At 37.1% G+C, this 26,215-nt stretch overlaps 2 protein-coding genes across 4 annotated transcripts in view; one reads left to right on the top strand and one right to left on the bottom strand.

Moving 5' to 3' along the window:
* The window catches only part of map6a (microtubule-associated protein 6a), a 35,286-nt gene extending 33,132 nt beyond the window's left edge, over positions 1 to 2,154 (bottom strand). Inside the window, exon 1 of one of the 3 annotated variants that reach the window (XM_059352340.1) lies at positions 1,143 to 2,154. In XM_059352340.1, the coding sequence (XP_059208323.1) occupies positions 1,143 to 1,834 (692 nt within the window). In that variant the 5' untranslated portion in view covers positions 1,835 to 2,154. The remainder of the gene's footprint in view (positions 1 to 1,142) is intronic. The other 2 variants (XM_059352341.1, XM_059352342.1) reach the window with 2 other exon arrangements.
* A 2,681-nt stretch (positions 2,155 to 4,835) lies between these two features.
* On the top strand, positions 4,836 to 24,368 carry mogat2 (monoacylglycerol O-acyltransferase 2). Its single transcript, XM_059352346.1, has 6 exons — positions 4,836 to 5,019; positions 6,474 to 6,652; positions 20,779 to 20,983; positions 21,646 to 21,820; positions 22,081 to 22,280; positions 23,740 to 24,368. The coding sequence occupies exons 1-6, from the start codon at positions 4,926 to 4,928 to the stop codon at positions 23,892 to 23,894; spliced, it is 1,008 nt and encodes a 335-aa protein (XP_059208329.1). The 5' UTR covers positions 4,836 to 4,925; the 3' UTR covers positions 23,895 to 24,368.
* The last annotated feature ends 1,847 nt before the right edge of the window (positions 24,369 to 26,215 follow it).

Genomic DNA, 26,215 nt, shown 5'->3' with positions numbered 1-26,215 from the left:
GATTTTTGAAAAATATGCAAATGTGTCAAATAATGTGACAGTGACAGCTCTTGGTTGAACATTAAATAATAGCTGGAGTATTGGATATACAGCATGTTTAAATTTGTTATAATTTTGTCAGTTGCACTTTGTGCGATTTAGTGGCTATGTAAAAAATATTATTCCAAAACCATGCTATATAAATAAAGTGGATTGGATTCCCACTGCAATCATTTTCATACAGTCCCTAAATAATTTCACCTGATAACAGATGAATTGTGTTTTAAGATAGACATTTATGTAAAACATCTGATTATAAAGGTAATTGGTGGTAATGATGGTAATTTTGATGATTAAGTGAACTAATAAAAGTATGATTTACAGTTTTTGATTTTTGAAAACAATATGCAAATAATGTGACAGTGACAGCTCTTGGTTGAACATTAAAGAATAGCTGGAGCATTGGATATACAGGATGTTTAAATTTGTTATCATTTCGTCAGTTGCACTTTGTGCGATTTAGTGGCTTTGTAAAAAATATTATTCCAAAATCATGCTATATAAATAAAGAGGATTGGATTGGATTCCCACTGCAATAATTTTCATACAGTCCCTAAATATTTTCACCTGATAACAGATGAATTGTGTTTTAAGATAGACATTTATGTAAAACATCTGATTATAAAGGTAATTGGTGGTAATGATGGTAATGTTGATGATTAAGTGAACTAATAAAAGTATGATTTACAGTTTTTGATTTTTGAAAAATATGCAAATGTGTCAAATAATGTGACAGTGACAGCTCTTGGTTGAACATTAAAGAATAGCTGGAATATTGGAAATACCGGATGTTTAATTTCGTCAGTTGCACTTTGTGCGATTTAGTGGCTATGTAAAAAATATTATTCCAAAATCGTGCCATATAAATAAAGTGGATTGGATTGGATTCCCACTGCAATAATTTTCATACAGTCCCTAAATATTTTCACCTGATAACAGATGAATTGTGTTTTAAGATAGACATTTATGTAAAACATCTGATTATAAAGGTAATTGGTGGTAATGATGGTAATTTTGATGATTAAGTGACCTAATAAAAGTATGATTTACAGTTTTTGACCCCTATAACCCTTCATAGAGGGAAGTATACCCAGTAGACTCACTTGTACGAGCTGTCGGCTGTGATCTCCTCTTTGATCTGCCTGTTCACAGCGTCCGCCGCCGCCCTCCCTCTGCCCTCTCCTTCCACCTTCAGGACAACTTTCTTCTGCCCCTCTGGTTTACTGGACTTCTTTTTCCTCTCCTGGCCCTGCAGGAAGTCTTTCTCGTGCACCTTGTCTGCAATAGCGCTCTTCTCCACTCCGCTGTCCGCCTCCGTCTGCTGCTTGGAGTGCCTGGACCTGTCCGGAGCCCGGTCCTCGGCCTGTTTAGGTATCCAGGGATGGTCGTACCTTTTCGGGATGGGCCAGGGTTTGAAGTCCTTCTGGTACTGGGTCTCGCTGTTGAACGGCGTCTCCGGTCCGTGGTACTCGTTCTTGGGTTTACAGCTCGGTTCCGGTCTCACTTTCCAGTGCTTAAAGTCCTCGCGCATCACCGAGCTGCACACGCGCTCTTCGGAGACGCACCTGCGCGGGCCCCGTGCACCTTTGGCGGCGCGGGCTTCTGCGCGAGACGGCTGCGTTTCTATGGCGACCCGGGCCTGGGGAGGGTGGAGCGGCGGCTGCAGCTGGATGTGCTGCATCTCAGAGACGTCCGTGTACTTGGTGAAGACCAAAGGCACCGCAATGTCAGCCTTGTCCAGCTGGTTCCAGAAGCGGGCCATGCAGCACGCCCTGCTGATACAGGGCCACGCCATGATGAGCCGTGCAGAGCTCCACTACAACCTGAAACCGGGTCCGAAATGAAGAAAAATATGTCTCTACACTCCGGTATCCCGATTTGAGAGAAACAAGATGTCCGTGTGTGTGTCAGGCAGCAACGGACGGCTCCAACACTGTTGACGCTAGATTAGGTTATTCAGTAAATCCATTTTCCTTCTAAAACAGACAGATTTGAACGATTCTATTGGAAAAAACAACCGTGTGAACGTTTGCTCTGCTTCCCTCTGTGCCCGTTCTGTCCCGTACGTCTTGCAACATCACTCCACGGCAGGGCACTGCAACGAAAACAGCCCCGCCCTCCTGCTCAGCATCCCGGAGACACGGAGCCGGAGCCGCCGAGCCGAGGAGGAAAATAAAAGTCAAGTTGGAACAAATATAAAACAACTTCCGGCTTAACCTGCGGCATAAAGCCATGACAACGCTCTTTTGAAATAGTGTGAAATAAATTAATACACCCAAATACGTCTATAGGCTATTATATTATATTATAGCTAAAATCTCTTTAGGCTGCGCATTCCTAGCCGTAAAACTCAGCTTTGCTGCTTTTACTTTGAAATTTGACCATTGATTTCCGATATAGTAAAGCTGATGAAAACGGTGAGCTTGACGTAAACGGTGCGTTTTTACGCACACTGCGTCGTAGTACAGTAGGAGAGACGTTTGGTCCAGCCATCACTATGCCTCTGTTTCTGTCAACCTTTGGAGTATTTGATGAACCAGAATGAGAAATGAGAAACGACCTTGCCGGATACAACGAAAATGCAAATAAAATACATATCTTTAGGGAAAAACCTCAAATGATTACGAAGAATATGATACAAGATTAAGTTGAATAATAAATAATAATAATAACTAATAATAATAGTTGATGACCAAAAAAAGGTACATAATGACCAAAAATAAACGTAGAAATGATCAAAAAAGACACAAAATGACCAAAAATAAAAGTAAAAATGATCAAAACAGACACAAAATAACCAAAAATACATTAATGGAAAAAAGTATTAAACCACCCTTGTTTTCTTCAATGTCTTGTTCATTTTAATACCTGGTACAACTAAAGCTACAATTTGTTTGGACAAATATAACAATAACAACAACAAAAAAAATAGCTCATAACAGTTTAATTTAAGAGTTGATATCTAGACATTGTCCATGTTTTTTTAATCATGATTTTGGTTATTATCAAGAAAACCATGGAAAATGTCTAGATATCAACTCTTAAATTAAACTCTTATGAGCTATATTTTACACCAGGCATTAAAATGAACAAGAAATTGAAGAAAAGGGGTGGTCTAATAATTTTTTCCATGACTGTATATTCTTCTTATTTAAATTATGTAAATCATAGCTAATCGAAGCCATAAAAAGGTCCACACTGCAAAATATGAGCTACTGATTCATGTAAAACTGCCTTTGTGACAGAGACATTGCTTGGCAGACTGTGCCAGCAAATAGTGGAACACATGAATAATGCCAACTCATTACACACCCTCAGGGCCTGTTTTACATTGGACCACAATTTCTGACGGACAGGCACATTATCTAAATAGAGCTTTTTATAATCTAAGCTGACAGCTCATTTTTTTCACAAGACATACTTACACTTACACATAAAGTATTATGATTTACTTTTATTTAACTGCATTTACTATTTTTTTGTTCCATGTGTGCAGGTACAACATTAACTTACAGACTGAGTTTTCAAGATCAAAGGGTAAAGAGGTAATTATGGCAGATAATCCCTGAATAATTAATAATTTATGAAGATGCTATCAAAGGGCAAAACTAAATCGAAATGGCAGTCAGACCTATTGTCCCTGGCAAATGTCAGTCTAATAAAAGCTAATGAGTGAAACAGATTGAAAGATAAAGAGAGAAAGGAGACTATGGACAGTAGGGTTTGATCCTGAATCACTGAGGGTGTTTGTGGCCCAGAAAAAAATAGCTGCCAACCTAAATAGTATTAATAACTATAACAATTTCCCTTGTTAGTATTCTATCCAAAGAGCTGGAAAGAATTGTACTTACATGGTTGGAGATGTTAATCAAAGTATATTATTAGAATATTGGTTTTCTGGTATGCCAATCAAACCATGCAGGTAAAATGCTCCCTTTAACCCTCCTGTTTTGAAAAAAAAAATCTGATTAATATAAAATTATTGTATTTTATATGCAGGTCTTTCCAATGTACATAAAAAAAAAACCTTTTAACATGCATTTTTTTTTAATGAAAAACGAGTGAATTATCCTCATTGAACTATGATCTGTGAAAGGTAAAGAACACCACTGTACTAAATTGATTGAAATGGTTAGTAATGGAGCTAATGGCCAGTATAATAATAATAATAATAATAATAATAGTAGTATATCACAGTATATAGTAATAATAGTAATGACAGCAACAGTATATGTATATAATAATAATAGTAGTAGTAGTAGTAATAATAATAATAACACAGCAATGTGTCATATATTTAGCCTGTGCAGGGTGTGCATACACAACATAATATATAATATGTAAACATGGTGAAATATAATATAATTACTGGGTAACTTCCATGGTGAAATTGATTAGTTTCCCAGTTTTACCCTTGCCATAATTTCAAAATATTTCCTACAGCACTCATAGTGACCTTATGTGGTAATAAACCTCTACAGAGGACCTTTATCACTTTCACCCTGAGCTGCAGTTGCATAATTGCTCAACCAGATGGGGCTGCCATTACAACATATATATTCTACACAGACATGCCAGCCAATGACTGCCTTCCTTCCATGCAGTGCAGTAAGAAAAAAGTCCCATTAAAAAGTATTTGACATTCTTCTCTTCCACTGAGTTTTCGCTGATGTTCATGTTATTCCAGGTCTTTCCTTGCAGGGTCAAAAGTCAGATATGTTAGATACGGATTGACAAATCAATCCCCATTTTGAGTGGCTGAGATAAGACAGTCAATGGGAGGTGATGAGGTGAGAAGGGCAGACTTTGGACCCACTTCACTCACTCTTCCTCTGCGCCGCTGGCTGCATTGCTTCGGTTTGTCTCTCTTCTCTCTCCTGGAAAACATGAAGATTCAATTTGCCCCCAGCGAAGTGCCCCTGCACAGGAGACTGCAGACGGCTTCAGTGCTGCAGTGGGTCTACTCCTTCCTTGGTCTGGGTGAGTGAGAGTCAATGCTCATGTGTGTTCCAACATGAAACATCTGAAAATGACACTGATGGGACGGTACAGCTCATGAAGTTTACAGTCTTTGTCTCTTTAGAGTAGATCTTCAAACATGTTGGCCTAGCTGTTCTCCAGAGCAAAGTTTAAGTGAATTTAATGGGTAGAGAACTGTTTTATCACAAGTGACATTAACTACTGGATAGCCAGAAGAGGGAGCTAAGCAGAACATAACCGGAGCAGAGTGCAACTCAAAATTAGCCCTCTAAACTTATTTTTCTGAACAGTTATTAGTTCATATATATCTGCATTCAAATCAATGTGTTCAACCTACTAGCTCAGACAGATATACCATTTTTTGTCTGACAAACTAATGATCAAGCAGGTGTTCAGGTGCTACAGCTGATAGCAGTTGATGGGAGGCGTGTCCTGAGCAGTCAGCATGCTTTATTTGATAGTTGTTTGAAAATTGTGACTGTAAATATACTAATTCACACAAACTTGTCTTATATTTTTTAACTGCTTAACCAGGAAAGGGTAACTGAGAATAAGAATTTCTTATTTTGCAGCAATAATTATGATTATAACATAGAAAACTATGCCACAAATTCAGATAAAATAAAATAAAAACTACAAATACATTTTTTCTTATACAATATTGTAATATAAGAAATAAAAGTTGAAATGTTAGATCTACTTGCATAAGGACTCAGGCAGAGGGAGGGGATGCTCAGCTCAGCCTCCTCACTCATACAAACTTTTTTCTACTTTAACAGCAATTTTCTTAAAAAATAAAACAAAAAAACCCATACTTGTTGATAGTTTATTGAAAATTATGACAATAAATATACTAATTCACACAAACTTGTCTTATATTTTTTAACCACTTAACTAGGAAAGGCTAATTGAGAATAAAAATCTCTTATTTTGCAGCAATAATAACAATTATAACATAGAAAACTATAGATACATTTTTAAAATACAATCATTAAAAATTGCAATTTTAGATTTACAGGTGCAACACAATAATATCATCAGACTTTATTCTACTTTATTCACATCCATCTAACAGAAAAATCTTCTTAAAAACAAAAACAAAAAAACATACTTGCAGATTACTGTTACTTTGTGTGAATGATAATTTAAAGGTATAGATGTGTTTTTGAAAGAAGGAAGCTGAAAAGTAAAATATTAAATTGTATTGACATCATAAAATTACATCGTGTGCCATCATGGCTCTGCTATCAGAAACCACTAAAACCACTTATGATGTAATCTCCAAAGCTACTGATGCAGAACAGACAGCCTCCATTCATAAAAACACTACTTACAGCCAAACACATGATGTTCCCATTCATACTGTGTGTTTTGCATTTGTCATGCTAGACCAGGATGCTCTTATCCTCTCAGTACTGTGTGTTCCTGCTCCTGACCCTCCTCTCTCTCCTCAGCACCCACCTGCATCTGCCTCTTCTTCTACCTGCTGTTCACTCGCTTCTGGCTCATCTCTGTGCTCTACTCCGTCTGGTGGTTCTTTGACTATGACACCCCTGCACGTGGAGGCCGCAGGGTGCCCTACTTGTGTGGCCTCAAAGTTTGGAAATACATGCGGGATTACTTCCCCATCAAGGTGAGAGACAACTTTAACCCTCCTGTGGTCCTGGGGTCCTTTTTGACCCCAAATCAATTTCATCATACCACTAATAAAGGTTAACTTTCATAGAATTGCTTGGAATTTTCAGCGCATTTGCCCCTCAGCATCCTTTGTAGATAATATAAATTTCAACTTTCATCATATGAAAGTTTAGGTGTTTTATACATTTTTATAGTACCCATGGTCCTCAGGGGTCAAAAAGGACCCCATGACATTAGACTGGTTTTAGGATATGTAGAAAAAAATTATTACCAACTTTCTTTTTCACCTTTTAGGGTAACTCATGACCAACAAATTGATATTTAATTTTAATATTTTTTTCATTATTATTGGTCAATTTTAGTAAAATATACAAAATAAAATTTAAAAAAAGTAATAAAACCTGAATATTTTTTAATAGTTATTGTGAAATAATAATTTCTTGACGGGAATGCACAGGGTAGGTTATGTCAACTTTTAGTGAAACACCCATGGTCCTCAGGGGTCAAAAAGGACCCCATGACACAGGACTGGTTTTAAGACATGTAGAAAAAAAATATGAACAACTTTTTTCACCTTTTAAGGCAACTCATGACCAACACATTGAGATATAATTTTCATATTTTTTTCAGTATTATTGGTCAATTTTAGTCAAATATACAAAAGTAGGCCTCAATTCAAGAGAAAAAAATAAATAAAACCTGAATATTTTAATAGTGGAAAAAAAAATTCTTAATGGGAATGCACAAAGTAGGTTATGTCTACTTTTTGTGAAAATTGGTCTGTAATATTACATTTTTTTTGAGACTCTGAATTTCAGGTCTTCATTAAATGTAAGCCATAATCATTATAATTATAAGAAATGAAATTCAATGAAGACATGAAATGTTTCATTCTGTGTGTAATGGATCTATATAATTTGTAATTCCAACTTTTTGAATTGAATTACTGACATAAATAAACTTTTCTATGATATTCTAATTTATTGAGATGCACCTGCACTAATCCACCTGCCAGAGCAAACATGAGCTCAGCAGATTGGTCTGGTTTCCAGGCTACATCCCTTCCATTAAGCAGCTCTAATGTCTATGTGAGGTCTGGTAGGCTTTACCTCTGCAGGTCCGGACATCAGAACATCTCGCTCTGCCAGGTTAGCTTATCTAATCTGTGATCTCCAGCCACATACAGCGGTGGCTCTTATCTCTGTCCTTGGCAGCAAATGCTCCAGTGCTGGATGAGGCCCATGTGTTCCCTATAGTCATGTACTGTATATGTACACACCGCCTCCCCAGATCCTAAAAAGTCAACCTTTTTGTTGTCTGATCAAACACAGTCCTGAAGGCCGTGTCTATGTGTATTTGGCAAGTATTCCCGAGAGAAATTTCACTGTCAATACGAGACTAATTATAGAGTCCTAAAATACTATACTAAGGGACAATGAGGATTAGAGTGCATACAAGATCCACAGCCAGATGCTCTACTTTTCTGTCACTTATATACAACAAATAGTCTGACACTTTAATTATTTTTCTTGCAGATATGTAAAGTACTGTGCAAAAGTCTTAGGTAGGTGTAAAAAAAATACTGAGAAGAATTGATGCTGTTTTGAAGGCAAAGGGTGGTCACACCAAATCTGTTCACTCACATTCATGTTAATGTAATATTTAATAGTAAGTAAGTAAGTAAACTTTATTTACATAGCACCTTTCACAGACAGAAGTCACAAAGTGCTTCACATAAAAATCATACACATAACATAAAAATGTACATACAAGTTTTAAAAGACCAAAACAACAGCTAAACAACCATGGCAGTCCCAAAACAATTAATCAATTAATAATACTTTTGCACAGTACTGTTAGTAACGTTATCATAAAGAGTGGAAGCAGGTGTGAAGCTAACCTGCTAACCTGGATCTGTTACAGTTGTTTGTTCTAGACTGTGTTTTGGCTGTGCAGTAACTTCTGAATGACTTCCAGAGTAATCTATATAAACAGATGTCTGCAGATGAATGCAGCATCTGCAGGCAGTAAAACAAGTTTTGGTGTAGGAAGCATTCTGGTTTCCATATGATATAATCATCTATTGATTTATTATCCATGTCTGTCCAGAATTATGTACCAAGTACATACAATTTTAAAATTGAATGCTTCACATACATCTTCAACCCAGCAGTTGAGACAAACTATACAATCACACCAAACCACCAACCACAGCTTGAAGATTAGTATCAACAATTCACTATCCTCATTCTGTTCCTGAGTTGTGGTGCTGAAATATGGCCAGAAAAAGGTTTGCGCAAAACCATAGACTATATAAAAAAAATAATAATAATAATGGACGTAGTCACCGTGACGTCACCCATTGGTTTGTGGCCCATTTGAAGCATCGAGTTCAGCGTTACACTCGTCGCCATCTTGTTTCTGATACAGGAAGCAGACCATATCTGGACTGTGGAGGAGGAGAGGGATCTGATCACTGACTACAGCCTCTCTACACCTCAACCTGACTGAGAGAAGTCGCTGCTAATTCATGTTAGCATTAACTGGGATGTTAGTTTTGGCTAGCAAAAAACAAAATGTACGTTACTGACCTCATAAAACTGAGCAGCGACTCCTTGGAGTGTCTGTTAGTCCAACCAAACGCTGAACAAGACATTTTTACTGAACAAAACGTTCAAATAAACTGTCATTAAGTGAAAATACAGTGAAAGGGTCAAAGTTATGAGACCAAACCGCTAAACGTCCTTTTTAAAAAAAATCTATATAACGTTATATATAACTTTATTGACACGTTGCCGTGGATACTCATTGTTCTGCTTCTTTCCTGATGACTGCTCACCTTGTTAGTGACCTGTCAATCAAAGCTAGCCACGCCCCAAATCATACGATTCTTTATCTTCTATTTCCTTCTAAATGGGGCCATTATTAGAACTATTAACATCAAGTTGTCTTGAAGAAGATTTTTTTACTAGCGATTGAGACCATAATGTTGTCCTAAAAAGATTCTGAGACAATAATTCAAGTGAGAAGATTTCTTATTTTCATTGAAATGAATGGACAGAAATGTTTTTGCAGCCACACTTAGCTCCCCTGCTGGAATTTATGGTAGAATGCAGCTTAAGGCACTTTCTGGTTTGCCTCCCTGCTCAGACCAGGAGGTTGCTGCCAATGCAAAACATTATGGTGCCAGAGTGAAGTTGACCTTTGACCTTTGGGTATAAAATGGCATCACATTTATGTAAAATTTGTCCTGATTCTTGAGTTAAGACCAAAAACATATTTCATGAGGTCACACATTTGAAGAGGTTGGACATTGTTAGAAACATTTGCAATAACGTAAGTACATAGCTCACCAAAATATATAACACAGATTATAGATTTTTAGACTAACAGACAGATGTGAGGATGAAACTGATTCATCTTTATCTCATCTGCAGTAACACTGGGCAGGAAAACAAACAAGGAGATTTTCCAAAAGGGCTATTCATTTAATCTTATCTGATCAGTGCCCTTCTCTTGATTTTCACACACATTTACTCTGGCTGCTCCAGAAAGAAACCAGACATATTTCAGTGTTCAGAGCAGTGGTGGAAGAAGTATTTAGATCCCTTACTGCAGTAAAAGTACTAATACCACACTGAAAATACTTGACTACAAGTAAAAGTCCTGCATACAAAACTTACTGAAGTAAAAGTACAAAAGTATCAGCATCAAAATGTACTTAAAGTATCGGAAGTAAAAGTACTTGTTATGCAGAATGAACCCACTCAGATTGTTTTATATGTTCTAAATACATTATTGGATTATTTGTATTGATGCATTTATGTAAGAAGTGTTTTAATTTTGTAAATTTAGGGCTCATTTAAACAAGTTAATATACTGTTATGTGGTTTAATTTAAAAAAAAGGATAATAACTTGTAAGTTATCATGTTTTTTATGTTAAATCTTGAACTGAAAAGTAAGTAAAGCTGTCAGCTAAATATAGGGGAGTAAAAAGTACAATATTTACCTCAAAATGTAGTGAAGTAGAAGTATAAAGCTACATACACTTGAAGTACTCAAGTAAAGTACAAGTATGTCAAAATTGTACTTAAGTACAGTACTTGAGTAAATGTGCTTAGTTAGATTCCACCACTGGTTTAGAGGCATTAGAGGTTACAAGGCTACAAGGTTCGATTTTCCAATAATATTCTAATAGTTTCCAGCGAATATCAATGTTCAATGTGTATGTGCTGGATGGTGTGGTACCTTATGAAAAGTAAGTGTTTTATGGAGTTGTAGACGTTGTAGTGGTCTGCATAGCCACAATAGTTATCAATCAATCTACACATTCCACAACAGACCTAATAACCCTTACTCACATTATTCACATCCATCTGTTTGTGCTGCATGTAAACTTATTCCCTCCTATATCTGTGTCTGTATATATGTCTAACCATGTTGAATGATTAAGTTTTTTTTTCTTAAAATAACTATTTCTGTGTCTCTTTATATCTCAATGAACATCCATGTATTACCCAATATACACTTTGTATGTTAACACTACGCAAGAGTATTACACCTCATTGTACATCCCACTTTCACACACAACCTCATTTGGCCGTAACTGAAAAATGTACTTAATTTCCCACTATATGAATACATACTTCCTACTGCACTGCACTAGTGTATATAATGTGAAACGTACCAGAACTGGGTACATTAAAAACAATTTTAACTGGCTCTGCTGGTGAAGCAGAAGTATCTCCTCCATTCTTCTCTCTCACAGCCTGTTGTGTCCCTCTTGTGGTCATACACGAGTAGTGCATAAATATGACCAAAGGTACCTTTCATCACTTGCTTTTGATCATAAAAAAAGCTCATTATTTTATAACAAATAAAACAGAAGTGCTTAATGTTGGATGTGTCACATCTCATCTGTAAAATTTACTCGGAATATAACTACTGTTGATAACATCTACCACATTACTGGAGTCTGCATCTCGCCCCGAAGCACGACTCAAACTTTGGACTGTGCTGATAAGACAGAGTGCAACAACAACAGCAACACAAGTTCAACTGTTTTTATTCTTTTTCTGGGAACACAAAGTGAGTTTATAAGTTGATTTTAATTAGAAAAAGGAGGTCAGAATCTTAAAAGTATCTTCCTCTCTGAAATATTCATATTATTTGTATCCATGAGTATTAAGTGGGTCATGTCTCTGCTTGCACAAATGAACACAGCCATAAATGATAACGCAGTAAATTATATGGGACTGACCGAGTCAGATCCTGTTCATCTGTATCATTTTATAGCAGATAATAAAAATTGGTATAAGAGATTAGAAGACACATATACACTTAATGATACAGAAATCAACTCATTATAATGCTATAACAAGGGGGAAATATATGAGCAACAAAAACAAAAAATATCTATAAATTGTGTATCATAATAAAAGTCAAGGAGAAGTTTGATAAGACAGTTACAGCAGCGAGCACCATATAATAATAAAAGTCAGGAGCAGCCCGGTACAGAAGTGATAATAACAGGAACAATAACAATAATTCCACCTTAAATAGCAATAACAGAATACAAAGCCTGTTATGATACAGACATATAAATGGTAGACTAGAAAAAATGGCTTCGACTAGGCAAAATTAAAAGAGGAAAATCAGCACCTTTGCATTTAAATAAGAAATAAAGCTGCGTGCAGTGATAAACAGGCCCTCGCTCCTTTCCACACATTCAACTTCAACTTATATAACTGATATGTGCGTCACTGTGGTGCAGTGTTTGAGTGGTTAGCATGTTCGCCTCGCAGCAACATGGTTCTGGGTTCGACTGGGTTTGAGCTTCTTTGTGCTGACATGTGACATGATCTCCATGTGTCAGTGTGGGATCTCTCTGATCCCATAGTCCAGAAACATGCAGCTTAGGTTTAACTGATGACTCTATATTGCCCGTAGGAGTGTATGAGAGCGTGAATGGTTGTCTGTATATGTCAGCCTTGTGATATGTTTATCTCATAATTGAGGTGGAGGAAAAAATCGATACGTCATAGTATCATGATATTTTGAATGGCAATATTATATCGATTCATGGCCGCCAAGTGTCAATATTTAATGTTCCAGCAGCCAGCGTGCCGTCAGTATTTTGGCCAGGTTTTTTTTCCAGAGGCCATAGCAGACTCACTTTTAGAAATATACTGGAGATACTGGTATAAAAAGAAATAAAAAGACTGAAGTGAGATGAATAGACTGAGAATTTTCTCTTGTTGTCAATTCTGGTTTTAATTTTGTGGACACAAAGTTAAACAGTTAAATCGCAATATATCGTATCACAATACTCACCATATATCGCAAAATTGTTAAAATCTCAATAACATGGTATCGTAACTCAAGTATCGGGATGAAATCGTATCGTTGGGCCGATACGGGGATTCACACCTCTAGTATAGACGTAGAGGAGAGGTGCATGAAAGTCCTCATTCGCAGAATTCGAGCCTAAGAAGCCAATCAGCGGGCAGGAATCAGTCACATGACAATCACGTGATCTAGCTCCCACAAGCAGTGCCGGCAGAAACAAAACACACACTGATGAAGGATAGTCTCACATGGAGGAAATATGCAGGAATCTCAAGTATGTCACTGTTCACTGTGAATGCTGTCGCTAACCTGTGCACATAGTCCACCACTTATTGTAAACAAACCGGCATGCTAACTGTACACGTGGTGTCCACTGCTGATCATAAACAAACCGGCATCACTAACTGTGCACAGAGTGTCTAGTGCTTGTTGTAAACAGACGAAGGGTCGCTAAGTGAACACATACTGCTGCAGCACAAACACACTGTACTGCTACAGAGCTAACTGTTAGCCTATTAGCATTGTGCTACTGTGCAGCACTGCTGCTGCTCTGAATATCGTCTCCTCCTACCTCGTTCCGCGACGACGGACTGCACTATGAAAGGGCACCAATATCGCACCTTCCCACTTGGAACGCCCTAAGACGAAAAGCTGGCACAGATCTTTCCGGCAGTATAGCGGGACATTTGTAGGACCGCACTATGAAAGGGGCTAATGTTTGGAAGTTTATCCTGAAATATGATTTACCCACATTGATGCTGTCCCAGTGCCACCGGGCAAGAGTACCTTTGAGTCCAGGTCTTCTGCAGACTCACTGCCTGGCTCTGTGCCACATATAACAAATCCTAGAATCTGATTTCTTTTTTTTCATTTTGGTCTGCACCTGTTGATAACGCCCCTTTAAAAAATCCCAAAGGAACTGAGAGATTCCAGGGAAATATACATTTTTGGACTAGTGATGCCAGCCGATTTACCTAAGAAATGTCATACATCTACTTAACATTTAAAGGCTGTGGTTATTTCCACTGTGTCCCTGGGCCTTAAAAAGCCTCATAAGATTTTTATTGAACCAACCCATGATGCCTGTAGTGAGCAAACTGTATTTTTAATTACTTCCTTTCCATTCATCATTGTTGCTTACTTTAGATAACTTTAGACATAGACGTAATAGATTTTGGGAAGAGAAGAACGGGTGGTCACATGCTGTTTACATAGTTTATAACACTATAAATAAAGGTGTATTTTATGAGTTCATGTGTGGATCTATATCCCCAAAGGAGAATACAGTCTGTACTTTCTAAGTCATTTTCAAGAACTTGAACGATAAAAAATGTCTGGTTTTCTCACGTATGCAGTTGAAAGTGAATCAGCTCCAGTATCATCTGACTGTATGCCACATTAAGTCTGAAACAAGGAGTCAATGTAAGGGTGAAGAGAAGCAGTGTGTTTCTGAGAGCCTAATTAGTTTCATTGGTGTGTCGTTGCCCACCGTTTCTAATGACACCATCATCAGCTCAGACTAAATGCTCACCAGCTGACGTGTGCTTACTAGGATGATACAACATATTTAGACAGTTCAAAGGACTGGAGCGCATGTGAGACTGCTTATCAATTTTCCCATCTGAAGCCAGTTTCCCAACATTTTTGAAAGTTTATTTTCATTTTTTAGAGTTCATATCCAGATCCAAATCTATATCAAAGGCTGCAGTTTTTGGACTTTTGGTCCACCAAGTTCAGGGGTCGGCAACCTGTGGTGGCTCCATGTGGTTGCGACAAAAAAATTATACCAAATGAAAATACTTTTCTATTCTCTTTACATTTTAATTTTCATTGATTGTTGATGTAGGCCCAAAGCAATTTTTTATTCCTGAATTTTAAAAATGTGTTGCTTATATACAGCATTACATTTTATGTTATTTTTACATTTTAGTCAACTAAAATGTGCACCATAGATGAATAAAGTCTATGGTTCGGCATCTTAACCTCTGAATTTGGCCAACATCAAGCCTAGTTTTGAGTTTTTCCTTTAATTCCAAATCTCCTGAGACATTTTTGGTGTCCAGCCTCTTATTTGAACTTGGGTCCTGGTTGCATTCTGACAAAACCATACTAATAAATGCTCATTATTGTTTATTGTTTATTGTTAAAAAGATCCCCTGTAGCTGTCACCAAAATGGGACGAGCTAGTTTTCCTGGGATCAAAAAAAAAAAAATCACTTCACAATGATAATATAAAACAATGAAACATTGTAGACATCATTAAACATCATCAGACATTATTCAAATAAGTTATTAAATTCACAAGTATTTCATTCATACAGTCCATTCCCTACTCACAAATTTAAATAGTGCATTCTCAAATGGTACTTGAAAGATATTTTTCTATTCAGCTTCCTTATATTCAGTACATTATGACCTATTAGTATTATGGGTAGGTTCATTTAGACTTAGTAGGCTGTTTCATCTTCATAGTAAGGCTCAGAATAAGGTATGCAGCTCCATTACAATGTTTTTTTTCCTTTTTTGGCCAACAATGGCTCTTTAGTTAGTAAAGTTTGACCGACTTAAACTTGGCAGGGATAGTAGCAATACCAATGATATCGTGGTGACCATCTTTTCAGAGAGCAAGCTCTGTGATTGGTCACTCGGGGTCACTTCCTTTGTTGATAAACAGCTACAGCCCTCATTATAGAAACCCCCAGCTAATGATTAACTCTATGATCTCGGGGCCACCAGCAGCAGGTACCCACAATACAAACAGAGTGGACACAAAACAACAAAACAGCTTTGTGAAGGTCCAAATTCATGACCTGTTTCTAAAGTCCAAACCTGTTGAGTCTGATCTTTTACATTCTACAGATCGGCTACAAGTGAATTTTGTCATCTTAATATTAGCTCTCTATTGCATGTTATGGCCACAATTACTTTATATCAGGTTTTATAAAAGACAGTTAAATAGTATCTATAAAATCTACATCTTGTTTTGAAAATGTGGTCTAATAACTGATCACATATTGATCAGGAAATCATGTTTGCACTTCCCTTTTCCATCAACATGTGACACTGAGATTGTCAAGATAAGAGGGCTCTTTGTTCCATATTCAGGCAAAATTCCCTCAACAATATATATATATATTTTACTATCTGAGTAAGTTCACTTTTAATTTTCATCATTAAAGCCTGTTTAGATGTGATATGTTTTTGTCAAGTGGTCAATTTCATTTGGTGCCATATATATTTATATCCAGAGTTTACAACTGTTGATGTTTATGTTCATATATTTGACATTTTGTAACTGTACTTTATTCTCTAGATAATAAACCCCACCTCTGGAAATCAGCAATAACACTGGCCAAATTAAATGTTGGTCCACTTTTGTGCACAAAGTAAATTATGTAATATAAAAAACATGTTGATGAACACAAAACAAAAGGAATTATATTTAATGAGTAATGTGATATTAAATAAAATATGAATTTTATGGGACTCTCCATGATTATGCATTATTGCCCCCCTGTGAAATAGGTTTTGTTATTTTTTAACCTTTACTTAAGCAATTTTAGGAAATAAAAACACATTAAAATATATATTTTTTTAAATCTAATAAAAAAGAAGTTTGGATAATAGGAATGAGGGAAAAGAGAGAAAATAAAAATGGTAAAAGTAAAAATAGAAACAAAGTGTATAAAATCTCTCCCTATGCTTGTTGCCATAAGAACAATGGGGCCTTGAAATATTATCTCACAAACAGTGAGTTGTTTTTTTTAAATGAACACATTACTCGCTGCAAAACAAACCACAGCGCATGACAATGGACTCTTGACTCTTTGACAGTGACCTTTACTACCTCTCACTATCTCCTTCCTATCCGCTCTGAACAACACTCCACTGGTGAGATATCTTATCTGGTCTTTTACAGCTGATGATCAAGAACCATTATTTCTGACTCCACAGAGGGAATATTTCTCAATTTCCACGGGTGGATCACACGCCCCCAAAACTTGTCTAACCCCTCAGCATTCCTGCAGATTAATCTTAATACGCCTTAAAAAACATTGAAAATTTAACATAGTGACCCGATTGCTACTCAAAAAAGATGCCACTAGTATGATGAGATCCCGTTTATAGTGTTTTATGCAAACAAATGAAATGTCCAGTTTCCGTATATCAATTAACTGAGTTTATTGTAACATTTCCAAACAGAGGTATGCTTCCTTCTTAAACAAATAAAGTAATATTTCCAACTTATACATCACATTTCTGCAGTCAAAAAACTGTGTGCCTCTTGGGCATCTCACCATAATCAGTCATACACCGCTGCCTTTTATTAACTCATGACATCAGAACCCATAATGAGTTCTCCACGCGGTGGGCGGAGGCGCAAACAAACAAATAAACAAATAAACAATCAAATCAAAATGGCTTTGATTAGAGTAAATCTGTGGTTTTGGTCACATTTGAAAGGTTACACTCTTGAGTTTATTCCCAAAGAGTCAGAATAACACTAAGTGCTGCTGTTATTGAGTGATGGAATTTGAAACGGTGAAAAATTTGTTTTTTATTGTCCACCTGAATATTTTGGTAAATACAGGCCTGCAGATCATTACAGCTGGGACTTATGAGCTTGAAAACACAAAGGGGTCAAAGTATAAAATATTTATCTCCTCCCAGTTCAGATTTGATGAAGATATCTCAAAAAATTACTTTCTTTTCACACATTTTTATAATTATCATAATAATTATTATTATTATGTATTTATGGAGACTACAAAAGCATCCTCGGTAACCATGGTGACAAACCAAATGTCCATAAATTTTGAACGCTGCAACCTACAGTCATCATTCTGGGCTCTAATGAAAGGTGTCATTTTGCTGTTGTGGTTGTATCTTAAAATGTTAAAATGTGGTTTTTAATCAATAGTATCACAAGAATCTTAGCTTTTCAATGATATGTAGCATGAATATCAACTCAAACACAGTTGTTTTGGACATAAACAGTAGTAAACAGTGTTGTAAACAGCCCTTTTGTCCCATATATGGGCCAAGGAACGCTAACAGGCTAACAGAAGAAAGAATCACTTTAGCTAGCAAATAGAAAAATGCTGTGAAGAGTAACCACTGAATGATCTCTTTGGAGTTCAAGCCAAGGAGCAAATAAATGGAATATGGTGTACTTCCAGGGTGTTAGTAAGTCAACACCAGCAGAGTTCATTTGACTTTTAGATAGATTTGAAGAGCTGCCGCAGGGCCTATCGCCTCTATGAATAACTCTCCAATCAACTATTGCCCAATCAAAATACTACAAACCCTACATATAACATACACTCTAATAAATAAAACATTGGGTCAGCAAAAAAAAGTATGCTAACGTTTTCCACTAGAATTTTTAAGTTAAGCCAACTGCTGCTATTACATTAATTCAAAGCAATGTTTTGAGTCGGGTGAATTTCCTTTTCTAAGTAACGTGAACCTAATAATTTCATGAATGCAAGTATTTAAGTTGATCCAACATAATGTTTTTAGTAAGGTGAAGAAGCTCGCGCATGCAGGAGATGGAAACTGGGCCATTTACACGTCATCAAATTGTATTTTATATTACCAGAACTTAAAATTTAATTATTATTTGATTAACTAAAAAATGTAAACTGACACAAGTCATTATAGTATATTGAATCAATAGGCATAATTTTTCGTGTCATCCAAATTCAATTAAATAACAATTACAAGAAAAAAGTCTAACAGTATCTCAGAACTTTTAATACTGATTTTAACAAGGTCTGTTTCCGAGATCGTCCTCCCCAGAAAATGACCCCATAATTGGTTTGTACCAGGCGGCAACCTCCGGGTCTGAGCAGGGAGGCAAACCAGGAAGTGCCTTAAGCTGCATTCTACCGAAAATTCCAGCAGGGGGCGCTACGTGTGGCTTCAAAAGCATTTCTGTCCATCCATTTCAATGCAAAATGAGAAAAACTTCTCACTTGATTTATTACCTTTAATTTTTTTTTTAGGACAACATTATGGTCTCAATCGCTAGTAAAATAATCTGTTTGATTGTCCCAAACAATTGTTTGGGACATTCCACTACTAATATATCCTTCTGAAAAGTAGTGGAGTAGAAGTAAAGTAGCTGAAGGCAGTGATCCCCAAGAGGGGGGTGCCAAAGATCCACGGGGGGTCGCGAAGCCCTCTTGATTTTAAGGGATGTAATAAATCTAATGTGTTAAATATAGTCAGCATTTAATTCATTAGTGGGACAAAAACAACTAAATAAGGGCTACATTAAACGTTTATTCATTTATTTAAATCACTACAAAAGTTTAAAAATAAAGGCGATATCGCAAGAATAAGGACATGTGTAACATCCCTCCTGCAGTATACACAAGTAACCTCACCTAGTGGTAACCTCACCTAGCGGTAACCTCCCCTAGCGGTAACCTCACCTATTGGTAACCTCACCTAGTGGTAACCTCACCCAGCGGTAACCTCACCTAGTGGTAACCCCACCCAGTGGTAACCTCACCTAGTGGTAACCTCACCCAGCGGTAACCTCACCTATTGGTAACCTCACCTAGTGGTAACCTCACCTAGTGGTAACCTCACCCAGCGGTAACCTCACCCAGCGGTAACCTCACCTAGTGGTAACCCCACCCAGCGGTAACCTCACCTAGTGGTAACCTCACCCAGCGGTAACCTCACCTATTGGTAACCTCACCTAGTGGTAACCTCACCTAGTGGTAACCTCACCTAGCGGTAACCTCACCCAGCGGTAACCTCACCTATTGGTAACCTCACCTAGTGGTAACCTCACCTAGCGGTAACCTCACCCAGCGGTAACCTCACCTATTGGTAACCTCACCTAGTGGTAACCTCACCTAGTGGTAACCTCACCCAGCGGTAACCTCACCTAGCGGTAACCTCACCTAGTGGTAACCTCACCTAGTGGTAACCTCACCCAGCGGTAACCTCACCTATTGGTAACCTCACCTAGTGGTAACCTCACCTAGTGGTAACCTCACCCAGCGGTAACCTCACCTAGCGGTAACCTCACCTAGCGGTAACCTCACCTAGTGGTAACCTCACCTAGCGGTAACCTCACCTAGTGGTAACCTCACCCAGCGGTAACCTCACCTAGCGGTAACCTCACCTAATGGTAATCTCACCTAGTGGTAACCTCACCTAGTGGTAACATCACCTAGCGGTAACCTCACCTAGTGGTAACCTCACCTAGTGGTAACCTCACCTAGTGGTAACCTCACCCAGCGGTAACCTCACCTAGCGGTAACCTCAACTAGCGGTAACCTCACCTAGTGGTAACCTCACCTAGCAGTAACCTCACCTAACAACAGAAGCACAGAGCTAATGGTAAAATGGCGAAACGTCAGGGAGACTAAAATGCTGAATATCTCAAAAAGAAAAAGAGAGGGTACCATGAGAGTCACATTGAGTTCGGCTTCATAGAAGCAATGGACAATAGGGGGGTCGCCAAAGTTTACAATGGTAAAAATGTGGGTCCCTCAAGGAAAAAGTGGGGAACCACTGGCTTAAGGTATTGTATGTGTATCTGTGGAAGTGTCATACAGCAGGCTGGTTCTGAGTATTTGCACACAGACCCAGAGGAAGGATGAGAGAGGTCAGAGATCAGAGAGTTGAAACCGGGATATGGAGGCACGTGTTTGGGTTGCAGCCAGCTGTGCCAACACAATGCAGCACTGTCAACTCTATAACTGTATGGAGAAAATGATTAACCTAGATGATTTCTTTATTTCACCCAGCTGGTCAAGACAGCTGACCTGGATCCCAGGCAGAACTACATCCTGGGCTTCCATCCTCATGGCGTGCTGGTGGCAGGAGCCTTCACCAACTTCTGCACCTACGCTACAGGCTTCCCACAGCTGTTCCCTGGACTCACCAGCTACCTGCTCATGCTGCCGCTTTGGTTCAGAGCCCCGTTCTTTAGAGACTACATTATGTGTGCAGGTGAGGGTCAGAAAATCAACTGGATATACAGTAGGGCTGGGCGATATGGACCAAAAGTCATATCCTCATATATATTTAGGCTGAATATCGATATATGATATATATCCTGATATTTTTTTGCGCAAAGTGAGAGCAAATGTTCAGTCAAAGTTAAAGCCAAATATAACATGTCACAAGTAGTTTTATTGACACCGTTTATTTAAGTGACCATAAATACTGTATAACAACAGGAATACCTTTAAAAAAAAAAAAAAAAAATCAAAGCTCCATAAAGTGCACATTTAAATGAAAAAAAAAAATCTTAAATAAAAATAGCCTATGAAATAGAATAGGCCAATGTTTTTCTGAAATAAATATATTTATATGAGAAAAGAATAACGAACATTACAAAATAACTAAATATGACAAACCCTAGTAGCAGCATTTATACATATATATATATATATATATATATGTATATATAAATTTAACTATATCGATATATGTGATATGGTCTAATTTCATATCACATTTAAAAATATATAGATATTTTTTATATTGATATATCACCGAGCCCTAATTGTACAGACATATTAAGGATTTAATTATGATAGCAAAGATGTTTGTTGTTTATTGCATTTAATGTATTATTTGACTTCTTATTTTCTGTTTCAACACTGCAGGTCTGATTCCTTCAGACAAAGAGAGCGCCAAGTACCCGCTCAGCAAAAGAGGTGGAGGTAACGCTGTTGTGATAGCAGTCGGTGGGGCCCCAGAGGCCCTCGATGCCCATCCTGGGACCTACAATGTACTTTTGGCTAAGAAGAAAGGCTTCATCAAAATGGCGATGGAGCATGGGTAAGAGCAGAGAGCCCTGGGGCAATGAGGAAAGTTTCCTGTAAAGTTCAACTAATTCTCCAAGGTCTTTGTGGCTTGTGAAAGGATTGTGTCCAGCTTGAGCGTAGCTTTTATAAACAGAGGCTTCTTATTCAAGCCCTTCGCATGAAATTTCCTGGAAAAGCACAAGATCGTTACGAAATCAATTTACAATGAAGAACAGTAAAAGGATTTCATAATGTGGCCAATAATAAATTAAATCATCCAACATCTTTTTTTAGTGCTCACCTGGTGCCAGTCTTCTCTTTTGGAGAGAATGAAGTGTATGATCAAGTGGGAAACCAAAGAGGAACCATGCTTCGATGGATACAGGAGCGGCTGCAAAGCATCATGGGTATCTCCCTGCCTCTCTTCCATGCACGTGGCATTTTCCAATACTCCTTTGGTCTCATACCCTACAGAAGACCCATCACTACAGTCGGTAAGTTAGCTTCTTTCTGCACTGATCATTTTTATTCTATGGATTCTGTGCAACTGTGTCAATTACTGCAAACATCACCGAAAGTGTTAAAGGTATATATGTACCATTTCCACAATGAAATGTCTAAAAATTACTAGAAAACCTGCGGCTCCGGAGCCACATGTGGATCTTCAGGCCACTGCAGTGGCTCCTTGTGGCTGCGACAAAATTATTATATGGTTATTTCTTTATATTTTAATTTTCATTTATCAATGGTGTAGGCCCAAACCAATTTGTATTCTTCAATTATAAAAATGTGTAGCTTATATAGGGCATTATTAGTCAACTAAAATGTGCATCATAGCTTACAAAAGCTCAGGGCCCGGAACCTTAACCTCTAATTTCATGTCAAGTTCTGGGTTTTCCCTTACGGCTTGACTCGTAGTCATTTATTTATTTCTATACTTATTTATTACATCACATGTCCTTGTTCTTGTTTCTGTCCTTGTTTAGCTTGGTATTTTTAAATGTTTACTCATGTTGTTTTGTGTTATGATTGTCTTAACTATGCACCTTATGCAGTGGCACTTTTAATTGTGTTGTATAGTTGCCTATATAAAGACAATAAAGGCTATTTGATTTGCTTTTGATTTGATTTGATGTACGTATGTGCATGCATGCATGTGCACCTGCACAGAAACACTGAGTTACCTTATTACCTTGTCAAAAACACAGTTATTAGTTTAGTTGCTGCAAAAAATGCTGATAATTTTTTTTCACGAAGAACTGAAAAAAATAATGAAAAATTAGATGATCTTAAAGCACAAAAATGGAAAATACTTGAAGAAGTTTTGGAAACTGAGACGTATAAAAATGCTAAAATGATTCTGGCGAGATTTGGTCCTGATTCCAAGAAATAAACTTAGCTTATCAAAAACACTTTAACTTTAACACAAAGTTAATAAATTGCTGGTTTACTGCATAACAGACATGTTTTATATTGTTTTTGTGATTTGAACGTATGCTGTGTTTAAAGTAAGCGGAAAAGTGAGATAATGATTGGAGTTTTTATTATTTTTACTGCTATATTATTCCACATTAACATAGTCTTATCATAGCATATATTCCTACCAATAGCAGCTATAAACCAGATAACTTACTGCATTTCATAAAGTGATGAAATTAATACTGAGCAGAATTTAGTTCAGTTTTAGTTTCTCATGTGGCCCCTTGGGGAAATTAATTGCCCAGCCCTGCATTAGACCATATCTGACAAGCAAAAATTACATTATTTGAGCTACATTATTGATACAAGAGTATAAGTAGATAATCCCAGTCAGATCAAACCGGTTGGCGTGCAGCCCTGATGCCATCATGCTTTAGATAAACAGACCGCCAATAAAGTCAAACAAACAGTATTGCAAACTGTAAAGTGCACTGACTGTGAGTGTGTTGTACTTGACCTCTGACCTCTCTGCAGTTGGGAAGCCCATCAGGGTGGAGAGGAATGAGAAGCCAACAGCAGAGCAACTCGATGCCCTGCACCAGCTGTACATGGACGAACTCAGCAATCTGTTTGAGGAGCACAAAGGCAACTATGGAGTGGACGAGGACACACACCTGAACTTTGTCTAAGCTGAACTGATGATGGAGAGGATCCAAATGCATATTTATTTGTAAAGCTCTGGCAGGCTCTGATAAATGATTGCCTCTGTAAACTGGACTTTGCTGTCTACTGGCCTGTAAATTAAGGATGAATAAACTCTTGTTGGTTCTGCTGTATGGCTTTATATAGAGAAGGATTTAAAGACAGTATGAGATAAAAGCAACCATTGTAGAAATGCTTCTGTATCCATGACTGAGACCTGGCTGCTCATTCAAACTGCTGCCAGGGACACGAATGACACAAGCTTTCCTCATCATCTCCCAGTGGGGGAATCTGTCTGGGGTTTTGGATTTTGTGCAAGGCCTGACACTTTCTCAAACAGAGTCATAGGTTGAATTTGAAGTTGCAATATCATTTGGAAAGACTGTCATAAAAAAAACACCAATAATTTCATTATCTGGTATCTGTCCAAAGCACTGAAAATAAAAATCTTTTATACACCATTCAACTGAACTTTCTTTCTTTTGCACTTGAAACATTAAAGAAATAGTTCCATATCGTCACACTGTTAAAATAATCGCCTAAGTCTTTTTTTGTCAAAATTGTTTTTTTTGCCTAAATCATCTCCACCTATGGTAAAATTGCCTACATCCTCAGTTGATCAGATCATGTGATTTTACCCCTTTAACCCTTTGATTCACAACATGGTCTAAGTGTCCCGACAGAGTTTTTATGTTCTATATCTTAGCAATAAATTATTTTCATCATTCAGTATTCCAGGTTTTCCTCAATTAGTTTGTTTTTGATCATCATACATCCTCATTTTTATGTTTTCCTTTATTATTCTTTAATAAAATCCCTTTTTGTGTCACTACCCTTCTAATGCACTACATGGGTCAAAAATGACCCATATCCATTTTTTAGCTAAGTAGCTTGCTAAGCTAACTACTTAGCTAACTTCTTGGCTAAGTAGTTAGCTAAGCAGCTTCCTTAGCTAACTACTTAGCTAACGTTTTGGCTTAGTAATCAGCTAAGTAGCTTGCTAAGCTAACTACTTAGCTAACTTCTTGGCTAAATATTTAGCTAAGTAGCTTGCTAAGCTAACTATTTAGCTAACTTCTTGCCTAAGTAGTTAGCTATGTAATAAAACACTTTTTTCTTCATAAAGTACGAGAGGCAAAATGGAAATAATCAAAGGGTTAAGATAATGGCCTATGTCAAGTGTGTGACTTAAGCAGATTTATTATGCCTAAGTCAAAATAAAATGTGACTTAGGCAATTTTTTTGAACATGCCTTTGTGACTTAAGCAAGATATGGTAACACTTTATTTTGAAGGTGTCTACATAAGAGTGACATGAGCATGTCATAAACATGACATGGGATGTGTCATGAACATTAATGACACTTTGAAGTGACGTTAATGCTCATTATACTTGTCATGTCATGTTTCTGACAGGATTGTGTGACTCTTATGTAGACACCTTCAAAATAAAGTGTGACCATATCTTCAGTCACAAAGGCATGTTCAAAAAAATTGCCTAAGTCATGTATTTCTCTTAAGTTACATCATTTACACACAGTGTTATTACTATGCCAATAGCCATCCTTTGTTACATCCTTTTTGAGTGAAATGATCAATAAATGTCATATGTTACACTTTTGGTGAATTTTTTTGTGTTTCCTGCAAAACCTCCTTCAAAAAATGAGTTAGGCGATTATTTTAATAGGGTGACTAAATCTCAGTTTTTGAAAGTAACCAAATATATTACACAAGCACTTTACTTAAATACAATTTCCAGATACTTGTATTTTACTTGAGTATTTTCTTTTCCTGCTCTTTTATTAGGGACGCTGATACTGATTTACCCTCCTGTTATGTTAATTTTTTCAGGAACAGCAATAACCGGAGGCATGTTTAATTTTCCAAAAGTGTCAGAAACCATTTAAATCAATATTTAGTGCAATGGTGTTCTTTACCTCTCACAGATCATGGTTCAATGAGGATAATTCACTCGTTTTTCATAAAAAAATTTATGTTAAAACTTTTTTATGTGCATTGGAAAGACCTACATATAAAATACAATGGTTTTACATGACGTTGATTTTTTAAAATTTATTTTATTTTACATATTTCTTTTTATGAAAAAACTACTTTTAACTTTTTTTTTTCTCTAAACTTCTCTCACGGTTTAATTTCATTAACTATTTGAGGCCCAAAAATATCATATTATCGAGGATTTCCTAAAAAAAACCCCAAAGAGTAGAGAAAAGCAAATAACATGAATACAAGTTTTTGTTGCAAAACTTCTTTCCTCTCCCATTAATTATCTCATGACTCCTCAGATTTAT

The sequence above is a fragment of the Centropristis striata genome, chromosome 15, assembly GCF_030273125.1.
Source record: "Centropristis striata isolate RG_2023a ecotype Rhode Island chromosome 15, C.striata_1.0, whole genome shotgun sequence".
NCBI classification, from domain to species: Eukaryota; Metazoa; Chordata; class Actinopteri; order Perciformes; family Serranidae; genus Centropristis; species Centropristis striata.
The sequence above is the reverse complement of the archived record's forward strand: the minus strand, read 5'-3'. Positions and strand labels throughout refer to the sequence as shown.

What these genes read in the sequence shown, in the direction of transcription:
- mogat2 (XM_059352346.1), top strand. Translation starts at nt 4,926, where the DNA reads ATGAAGATTCAATTTGCCCCCAGCGAAGTGCCCCTGCACAGGAGACTG. An exon ending in AGACTACATTATGTGTGCAG is followed by an intron (nt 20,984 to 21,645) that starts GTGAGGGTCAGA and finishes TCAACACTGCAG; the next exon opens with GTCTGATTCCTTCAGACAAA. An exon ending in AAGACCCATCACTACAGTCG is followed by an intron (nt 22,281 to 23,739) that starts GTAAGTTAGCTT and finishes ACCTCTCTGCAG; the next exon opens with TTGGGAAGCCCATCAGGGTG.